Here is a 10,562-nt window from a genome sequence, read left to right as displayed (position 1 = left end):
ATCTCTATCTCCCTGGGATTACACTCTCTGATCTCACTATCTCTATCTCCCTGGGATTACTCTCTCTGATTTCACTATCTCTATCTCCCTGGGATTACTCTCTCTGATCTCACTATCTCTATCTCCCTGGGATTACTCTCTCTGATCTCACTATCTCTATCTCCCTGGGATTACTCTCTCTGATTTCACTATCTCTATCTCCCTGGGATTACACTCTCTGATTTCACTATCTCTATCTCCCTGGGATTACTCTCTCTGATTTCACTATCTCTATCTCCCTGGGATTATTCTCTCTGATTTCACTATCTCTATCTCCCTGGGATTACTCTCTCTGATTTCACTATCTCTATCTCCCTGGGATTACTCTCTCTGATTTCACTATCTCCATCTTCACTCTCTTTGCTATCTGGGAAAGTCGGAATTCGCCATTTTCTCCCCAGAATTGGTCCAGGAACCAGGCCGCTTCTTAAACACGATTAAAAAAGCTGAAAATCCTCCCTACTCAGAACCGAGTATAAATATTTGCATCGCTTTCTCACCCGGACTTTCTACCGCCGAAACTTCTGGAAAGAAGCAACTCTGCGACTGCGCGTCGCTGTTTGTGAAGTAAAACTGCACGCGCTCAAAGAGCCCGGCGCATGCGCGTACGGAGAACTGCTTCTTCATCTGCCCTCCCCCCCCCTCCCCCGTTAAAAACCCACAAAGGGCCTGCGCAGTGCGCGAGTCTTGGAGTTCCTTCCGTGCTGTCCGTCCCTTTTTGGCTGGAATAATGTAGGGGGCAGTTATATGATAAAGGGTTAGCCTATAAAGAGTATAGAAACACAGTGGGACCTGGGGGTGCAAGTGCACAAGTCTTTGAAGGTGGCAGTGCAAGTGGAGAGTGTGGTGAAGAAAGCCTATGGTATGTTAACCTTTATAGGGAGGGGTATAGAATATAAGAGCTGGAGTCTAATGTTGCAGTTGTATAGAACGTTGGTTAGGCTGCATTTGGAGTACTGCGTCCAGTTCTGGTCGCCTTACTACCAGAAGGACGTGGAGACTCTGGAGAGAGTGCAGAGGAGATTTACCAGGATGTTGCCTGGTATGGAAGGACTGGGGTATGAGGAAAGATTCAGCAAATTTGGGCTGTTTTCCCATGAAAGACGGCGACTGAGGGGGGATCTAATAGAGGTATATAAGATTATGAAGGGTTTAGATAGAGTAAACAGAGGTATGCTATTCCCTATGTTAGAGACACACAGTACGACGGGCCACGGGCTTGGGGTGAGTGGGGAGAGGTATAACACGGATATTAGAGGGAGGTTTTTCACACAGAGGGTAGAAGGGGTATGGAATGCTCTGCCAAGTAAGGTGGTGGAGGCAGGCACACTGGAGTTGTTTAAGAGTAACTTAGACAGGCACATGAGTGGGTTGGAGATGGGAGGATTTTGGAGATTGTTTTAAATAAATATCATGAGCATTGGGACGTCCCTGGTAATGTAATAGGATGTGATATGATACTAATGTTTTTCTCTTTTAATTCACAGGTTTGACGTCGGTCCACCTCGTGTCCAACGAGGGGCATACACGCGATGGGTCGTACTGGGGCTGCTCTTGGTTGTTCGAGATTGGCCTAGTGCTTCATGTCGTTAGTGTGTGCCTAAACTGGACAAGATTCTGGGCAAGACGACAGCTCAGTGACTATCGCTGATTGCTGTGCAGACACATGGATTTGGGCCGGTGTCTGTGGGAGTTTGCGCATTCTCCCCGTGCTTGCGTGGGTTTTCTCCGGGTGCTCCGGTTTCCTCCCACACCCCAAAGATGTGCTGTTCGGCTGATTGGCAGGAATAAATTGTCCCGAAATCAGTTTTCCCTCAATGTGGAGTGTAGATAAGGGTCATGGGTGGAGGGGGGGCTGGTAATGTTAAAATGGCGACGTGGGCTCGTTGGGCCGAAGGGCCTGTTTCCCGGGCTGTTTATGTTCCTTGTTCTTTCTTTGTTCTTTGACACACTTCACAGGCAAGATAATGAAACAGGCTTGTAAGACCCTGGGAATCCGACAACGATTCCATATCCCATCCCACCCTCAGAGTTCTGGGATGGTCGAGAGAATGAACCGCACACTTAAAAACGCAATTGCCAAGTCAATTGCTGAGACAGCTCAGGGGTGGGTAGATGTCCTTCCCTGTATTTGAATGCACCTATGAGACACCCCAGGACACTCCATAGGACTTACACCATTTGACTTCATGACAGGGAGGGCAATGAGACTCCCAGAAAACATAACGGTAGGAGGAGAAGAACTGGCACCCATCCGGGATAAAATGAGAAGATATGTGCAACAGTTAGACCACCAACTCAGAGAGCTACACCACACAGCCAGAGACCAACAGGCTATAAAAGACCAGGTTCGGAAACATGACATCTGCCATACCCCTACACTTCCCCAGGTAGGGGACAGGGTTTTGATCCAAGTTGCCCCCTGATCAAACAGGGTTCACATCGAAATGGGTCGGACCCCATGAGATTATCCTCAGCAACAAGACATGTGCCTGTGTTGACATCAAAGGGAAAGTGGGCAAGAGTTTCCAGAGTGTGTTCAAGTCCACGGCAAGAAGTGTATCATCTAAAGAGAAAGGAAACATTCCGTGACTACTTTCTTGGGATGAGGTGAGCCGAGCTGAGTATACGGAAAATGTGAAAGATAGCAATGTTGTATCATGAGGTTGATGTTGATAATTCGGGAGGACAAGGGATGATTTCAATCATGATTAGTGAACTCTAATGATAGAATGAGAAGACATTTGGCGCAGAACACCTGCAATGCAAGTTCGGTGGGAGATATCGTCTGAATAACTGCTGGCGTTAAGAGAGAGATTTTCTTTGCGAATTTCATTAATCCTGTCAAGATGCATATTTAAATCACCCGTGATTACTGCTGCACTTTTCTCAGGAGCATTCTTTTTTTTATTGTTATATACTGTACCCTACTTTGGAATTAAAGCTTGGGGCCCTCAACTTACTCCTACCAGAATGTCCTTTCTTTGTTTTTATTTCCACCCTGATAGAAGCAACATTTTTATCTTTAATGCCAATATAATTTCTTCATGGAGCTTTGACGTTATATATAACCAGTAAAGCAACCCCAGATCGTGTTCTACCATGTATATTCTTTTAGAATACTGAGTAGCTTTGGACATTCAACTCCCAGTCCTTGCACTCCTGACATGAGGTCAAGGCATGGGAGTCATGGTGGTTGGAGGGTAATGATATCACTTTCGTTTGCTGTTTAATATAGTCTCCAATTATGAATATGTATTGCATATAATAACGGTTGCTTAGTAAATGAAAGAAAAACATTGATTCAATTTAGTCTCAGCGTCTTGGGTATTCAATCCACAGGGAATTTATCCCATTGGCATAATTTGTTTGTTCTAACATAAGGATAACATTTTTTTGAACACGTTTGCAACATCTGTATCTCCTTGGAAATCGAGGGAATGCATAAAGGTGAATGCACAGGGACGTGTCACTACAGATTTTAATTCAGAGGAATAACTTGCTCAGCAAAGGAAGAGGGCCATTCCACGCAGAAAATGCATCGACCTATTCAATTGGTCAGGAAAATATTCTATCTGTTGCTTGCCTTAGTTGGTGTTCCTGGTACGTAGCTAAAACACATTATATAGTGTAACTATGCATAAGCTTGTTTCTGCTATAAATCTGTTTCTTGTCATGTTGCATTGCATTGAATTGACACAATTGTTTGAATTCTAATGGAGTAAATAATCTGGAGAAAATAAATTTCCTGAATTATTCTTGTAGTCGTGTTGTGTTGGATGAACTATTTCCATCTCACCCATGACTTTCAGTTGTTGGATTCAGTGCAATATTGTTTCTGTTGATCCAAACATCGAAGTAGGGGGAAAAAAACATCAGGAACATGAATTTCCAAGGTGACGAGTTGACAAAAGTTATACTGAATATGATGACCAATTAGAATGTGGCATCTGGCTTCAGTAATGAGAAAAAATAATGTTTATCAAGTTAAAATAATCTTGTGTTTGGGGTGGTAACTGGAGAGCAGATAAAGACTTGTCAATGGACAATATAATTCAATCTGGGAAGAAACTTCACTCATACTAAGGAAAGACAATGACCGAATTGTCTTGTAACGATTGATCTCCTTCCCCAAGTCTGGTCCTGATAATCATTAGGTCCTGGGCGCAGTGTTTTTAAGAGGTTATCTCTACAAATGTCATGAAATAAACATTAATATCTCTGACCATGTAATATTCAAGTTTCGGATGTTAAAACATGGAAACTCGCCCCAACTGATTTACTTCAATCTTTATTTTGTCCTCAGTCTATCTTTATTACAGCTGGTCTAATCTCCATTCCTTCCTCGCCGTGGTTCAAACTCACTCCGTGAACATTTTTTCACATTTCATAAACATTTGAAATACACTCCGTCCATGTATGTGTACAATACTTGAGAAGGATGTGAAGGCTTTGGAAAGTGTATAGAGGAAATTCAGAAGCCTGATTCCAAGCCAAACGAACTGTAGCTGTTTTGATGGATTGGAGAGAGTGGTCTATCATCTGCGGAGGAAATAAGGCTGAGGTGCCACTTGATGTGGTTGTTCAAGATGCCGAGGGACTGAGATAACATAAACAATGAGAAACTGCTCCCAATTGAGAGAGCATCAACAACTGGAGAAGAGATGCAACATAATGGGCACAAAGTTTGAAAGAGAATGTGCGTTTAGTTTTACTCAGACTGTTGTTGGTATGTGGATTGAATTTCCATAATCCAAATGATGGAAGAATATCCTTTCAAGGCATTGAATGGAAATCGGTATGCAAACTAAAATCAGTAATGTGTAATGTTAAAGGGATAGGTCATGGTTGTGGTACTTGTGTGAATATTCTTTCAGAGAGCCAGTTGCTATATAATGGGCCGAAAGGCCTCCTTCCTTGCTTTAAGTACTCTATGATTCTATGTAGTAGCAAATGTACTTTTGCTCCAGTCATGGAATAAAATACTGCCTGTGAAATACATATCTCTACATATGTAATATATATATGCATATATATATATAGTGGATTCATAAATAGTTTTGCCTAGTTTTGAAGAAACCGAGGTTTGCGCAGCCTCAGAAGTGTTACAGGTAACTTATCCACATTCAAAATCTCAAGCCTGTCGGAAATTTGAATTTCTTCTCTTGAGTCACCCCTTATCCTTCTCGTCTCCATATTATGGAGACACGTTATTTTTAGCTAATCCACACCTCCATAGTTTTGGTGTGGTTTCAGTAATAATACACCTGTACAACAACAAAATAAAAATCACGTGAAGATAGGAACACAAACAAAAGGCAAAAGGTGTCTCACCACAAATAACACACCATCTCTTAATTTAGTGATCTTCTGTGCAGATATTAATGCTGCACTTTGAACATGCTTGAATCCTCACATCATTATTCTTCTGAATATAAAACACTGAAACATCAACAGCTCCGTTCCAGAATCCAGGGAATGGAACGAAACGAATCGTTTTCTCTGTTTGAGGGAGTGTTTTGAGTTTGCAAGGGAACCTGGAAACGTCGGAATCCCCATGAATGCTTTATTGCTGCAAAAAATGTATGCTATGTGCAGAAAGGGAAGGTGCTTATTGTTGGCTTATAATGTGTGTTCCTCTTGTATTTTTGCAGTTAACTCAGTGGCAATCATCATTCTGGCCAACGGGAAATGCGGCCTTTCCAGTTGTACCACGTGCTACCTGATGGCAATGGCCATAGCGGATCTACTGGTCATTATTACTGAGGTCATTCTCTATCGAATCAATGATTATTATTTCCCACCTAATTTCCTCTCAATAACGCCTGTGTGTAGTGTTCACTATGTCCTGCTCCGTGCAGCCACAGACTGTTCTGTCTGGTTCACTGTCGCTTTCACCTTTGATAGATTTGTTGCCATTTGTTGCCAAAAGTTAGCATCAAAATATTGCACCAAGAAAACTGCGTCCATCGTTCTAGGAACAACCAGTTCTTTGATCGGTTTGAAAAATATTCCTATCTATTTTAGATTTAAACCTAAAATTATTGTCGACAATGTACCATGGTACTGTTCCAATAAGCCAAGCTATTTCACTGACCCTAGATGGATTGGGTTCAGAAATTTTGAAAAGATTTTAAACCCGTTGATGCCATTCGGGTTAATTCTGTTGCTCAACGCTCTGACTGTCAGACACATTTTAGTGGCCAGTCGAGTCCGCAAGGGATTGAGGGGTCAGAAAAAGGCAGATAATTGCAATGATCCAGAAATGGAGAGCAGAAGGAAATCTATAGTTATACTATTCACCATATCCGGGAGCTTTATCTTTCTGTGGCTGCTGTATGTTTTATACTTCTTTAATGTTCCAAATAGCTTAGATGTTCTTTCATTTTATATATTTGAAAAGATTGCATATATGCTGCGCAATTTAAGTTGCTGCACAAACACATTTATTTATGTAGCAACTCAGTCGAAATTCAGAGAACAGTTCAAGGGAGCAGTGATATATCCTGCTACATCAATTATTAAATTAATTAATAAATGCAAAGAATGAAAACAGCTCACAGCATCGGTGTGCTGCAATAGGTGACCTTCAGTGAACCAGAAGTAAAACATTTGGAAGGGCAAAAACGTGGAAGTACTATTAACGATGGGTCAGGAGGCAATAGAGAGAGGCAGGATGAGAAACAAAATCGCAGTAGGTAACGTACACAGAATCAGTCCATGACCTCAGACAAACAGCGACCAATTCAAGGACTGGGAAAAAAAGCAATGAGTGGAAAAACGCAGGCAAAACAATAAACGGATCGATAAACACACGGGAAAAGTTTGAATGATTTGTAGCAACTACAAATTTGTAGCAGGTAGAATCGGACACACCAAAGTGACACAGCAAAATGGCTAGTGGTGGCATGCAGATTATGAGAAGGAAATAACGGGGGCTCTGTTTGTCTGTCTGTCTGTCTCTCTAACATCCATCTGTCCATCCATCACACGTCCGCCCGTCCGTCTGCCCATCCGTGCACTCGTCCGTCTGTCTATCTGGTTATCTTTCTACTTATCTATCCATCTAGCTCTCTGTCCACCTGACTGTCTGACAGTCTCTCTGCTCGTATGCCAGTCTGTCTGTCTGTCTACCTTTTTGTTTATCTATCTCTCTATCCATTCCTCTACCTGTCTGTCTGTCCCTCTGTAAATCTGCTCTTATTTTTTTCTCTCCATCCCTCTCTCTCTTTGTTTCCAGGTCACGCTCTTGTCGATCAAAACCAAAAAAAGTCAAAACTCACAAATGCTTAAGTCCCTCAACACCATTAAAACAATTATCATCGAATAAAACCACTGAGGAACATACTGAACTTAAATGGTGAATCAGTAATACTTTGCCCTCCCGAACTGTTCCAGCTTCTCTTGTCTCTTGTTCTGTTTTGCTATGAGATTTTGACGGTACAGATCCACGTCACACTTGACCATTCACATAGCAGCAGTTCCGCTGGAAATAGCCCAGTTGTCATTTGTAGCGTGAAACAATACGGGAATAAAAATCTTCAGATCTTTGTACTCAACGAATCATCTACCAGTTTTTTTTCAATCCCTACTTCAGAGCTCTGCCAAACCATTTGAAATCACATGAAATGGTGCAGTACGGAAATAGTATATGCCATTGTTTTGCATAAATTCTTGAAAAAAACATTGTGTACGCGGTTCCATTATCCAAAACAGACGAATCATGTGTACCATGAGTTGCAAATATTTGATGTAGTTTCCCAGTTTAACAAGAACTGTTATATTAATCATGAATTCTGCTCCCAGACAGGGTCGAAACGGCCATCCGTGATCCCCACAGTATGCATCAATCCTGCATACATAACTCATCCTCTATGATAGTTGCCTATCTTTGCAACACAAATTGATTAACTTCTGACAGAACAGAGTCTCTGTCCGTCAACTGCTTCGTCTGTTTTGGAGATTGGGAAATGTTTCCAGTAAAAAGAGATACCATGGGAAGACACAATGCCTTGAATGGCGAATCCAAGAAAGCGAGATGACTCAACACATTCACAGTCTCGTTGTTTTCCCCTGTTCTGTGCACAATATGGCCCTGATCAGTTGGCAATGGGAAGAGTGTATTTGGACTCACAGAAAAGATTTCCCAATGACTTGTGGTCTGTTTATAGGGTGAACGAATGACGATAGAGGTTCGAATAGTATCTTCCTACCGCAAAACGACAGTTTGATCATGTTTTGTCCTCGTGTGAATATTCCTTATCAGCCTATTTTTCTGAAACCAATGGCCTTTCGGACCCGCCCTCCATTAAATGAAAATAAATCTGCCCAACACAGTAGCGCAATTCATCACACCACGGGATACGTTCCCCTGTCTGATTCAAAATGTACTAGCAGATCCGTCGATTTGAATAAGTTATTCAGATTCTTGGACTCTTTTCGCTCTGCACACATTCTATAATTGCACAATTCTAGGATAATGGAATGTGAGATCTGAAACTCATTTTAAAAATCTCCTGAGTTCCCCCTGAGGAAACATTCCTAGACATATATTACCTTTGCATTTCCACTGAACTCAAATACTTTGATTTGAAATTGCCCTCTATTCTTCGCAGTCTCTGGTCTGCTTATGTCGCCGTTTCATCTCTTTATTAGAAACATTAAAAAATCAGTTTCTATCATTCCATCTTTCTGGCAAGGCTGCACATTTCGATCAGTTTTTTAAAATCAATTTGATGTTCCCCACTCACATTTCCACTTTTCATGTGTGACACTTCCCTTCCCTTTCCCGAATTCTCCATCTCAATATCAGCGAATAGACACGGATGAATACTTACTATAAACCAGAATTCCAAATGGACATTGACCGAACTTGCTCTTAGTCTGCTTCTATACAGCCTTTGAATAATGTTCCCTTAACCTGTGTGTTTGTTTGGATGATGCAACGTCTGAGCTTCTGACATTGATTTCTCAACCTCAGAAGTTGACCCCCTGCACTATAGTTTGAAAAGATGATGCCGTTATGCTGCATTTCCCAGAATACTGTCTTCATCCCTTGCCCTCCAGAAAGGAATCTAGCATTTCACTCATTCCTTCCTTCAAACCTCAACTCCACCACATGCAACACATCTGATGCTCCAATCTCAAAATGTTCAACTTTACTCACCAACCACTAGATTATTTTTGGTAAAAGCTGAGGATCGACCTGATAGATGTTTACACAATTATGAGACCAATTGGGAGAATGTCTTGTCAGAGTCTTTTTATCTCAGGGTATAAATGCCAATTGCTACAGGACATTTTTTTTTGGGATAACAGGGAAACTTTAAAGGAGATGAGAGAGGCAAGATTTTTCTTCACAGAGAGGGTGGTAAGTACCTGTATTTCGCTGACGGAGGGGATGTCAGAAGCAGATGTAATAGCAATGGTTACAAAAAAACAACTTGACAGATAGATACATGAATAAACAGGGAATACAGAGATACAGGCTGCGTAGATGCAAAACAAAATCATTAGTTTAGAAAAGTATCATTTGTCGGCACAGGCTTGACCGGACAAACGACATTTCCTTTCCGGGCCTCTCCCTGTGTTTTTTTTTAACTTTTGAGATGTTTTATTGTGAATTGGTTCTCCAACAAACAAAGAATGCAGCTTAGAACTGGATGACTTGGCCCTTCCTCTGCTTATCTCCTCCCAGCTCAAAGTGCTTGCATCTCTTCATGGCCAGCATTCTCTCTGACCCACAGTTGGGCTCCACACACTCCAATCTCAGCACAATCTTCTTTGTGGTCTGAGCCTTTTCCCCAAATTTAGGTATTGTCAGTCCACCATAACCTCTCTGCTTTCTGTCATAACATCTCTTACCCTGTGTGTATTCGGAATCCTTTCCCTTCTTGTACTGGGTAACCTTGTGGGGCTGGTGCCTCCGATTTTTTTTGCAATATGTCCTCCGGGTCTTTGGTACGTTGACCATTTTCCCAAACCAGGCGGTGAGCGGAAAAAAAGCTCAGGCCTCTCCCTGTTCCTCTTCAATTTCAAAACAATAGAGAGTCTTCAATCACACCCAGGATAGGATTATTTGCAGACATCCACCGAACTCCAGCCAACACAACCCTCCTCCCCTTCCTTCCCATGAACATGCAGGACATAGAACACGTGTCCTTTTAAGAACATAACATAAGAACATAAGAAATAGGAGCAGGAGTAGGCCAACTAGCCCTTCGAGCCTGCCCCGCCATTCAATAAGATCATGGCTGATCTGTCTTGGCTCAGCTCCACATTCCCGCCCTCTCCCCATAACCCTTAATCCCCTCGCTTATCAAAAACCCATCAACACGCGTCTTAAAAATATTTAGCGAGGCAGCCTCCACCACTTCAACGTGCAGAGAATTCCAGAGATTCACCACCCTTTGAGTGAAGAAGTTCCTCCTCAACTCCGTTCTAAACCACCCCCCCTTTATCTTGAGGCTGTGCCCCCTAGTCCTACTGTCCTTTCTGAGTGGGAAGAGTCTCTCCACCTCTAT

The 10,562-nt window shown here is 42.2% G+C and overlaps 2 protein-coding genes across 2 annotated transcripts; one reads left to right on the top strand and one right to left on the bottom strand.

Moving 5' to 3' along the window:
• The first annotated feature begins 4,656 nt into the window (after window positions 1-4,656).
• LOC145337365 (sex peptide receptor-like) lies at window positions 4,657-6,589 on the top strand. The gene is made up of 2 exons (XM_080182157.1): window positions 4,657-4,768; window positions 5,694-6,589. Exons 1-2 carry the CDS (start codon window positions 4,657-4,659, stop codon window positions 6,587-6,589), a joined length of 1,008 nt encoding a protein of 335 aa, XP_080038283.1.
• A 3,039-nt stretch (window positions 6,590-9,628) lies between these two features.
• Window positions 9,629-10,017, bottom strand: LOC145337383 (large ribosomal subunit protein eL42-like). Its single transcript, XM_080182168.1, has one exon. The coding sequence runs from the start codon at window positions 10,010-10,012 to the stop codon at window positions 9,692-9,694; it is 321 nt and encodes a 106-aa protein (XP_080038294.1). The 5' UTR covers window positions 10,013-10,017; the 3' UTR covers window positions 9,629-9,691.
• Window positions 10,018-10,562: the final 545 nt, after the last annotated feature.

Source organism: Carcharhinus amblyrhynchos, unplaced genomic scaffold, assembly GCF_965287045.1.
Source record: "Carcharhinus amblyrhynchos unplaced genomic scaffold, sCarAmb.v2.hapA scaffold_47, whole genome shotgun sequence".
Lineage (NCBI taxonomy): Eukaryota > Metazoa > Chordata > Chondrichthyes > Carcharhiniformes > Carcharhinidae > Carcharhinus > Carcharhinus amblyrhynchos.
The sequence above is the reverse complement of the archived record's forward strand: the minus strand, read 5'-3'. Positions and strand labels throughout refer to the sequence as shown.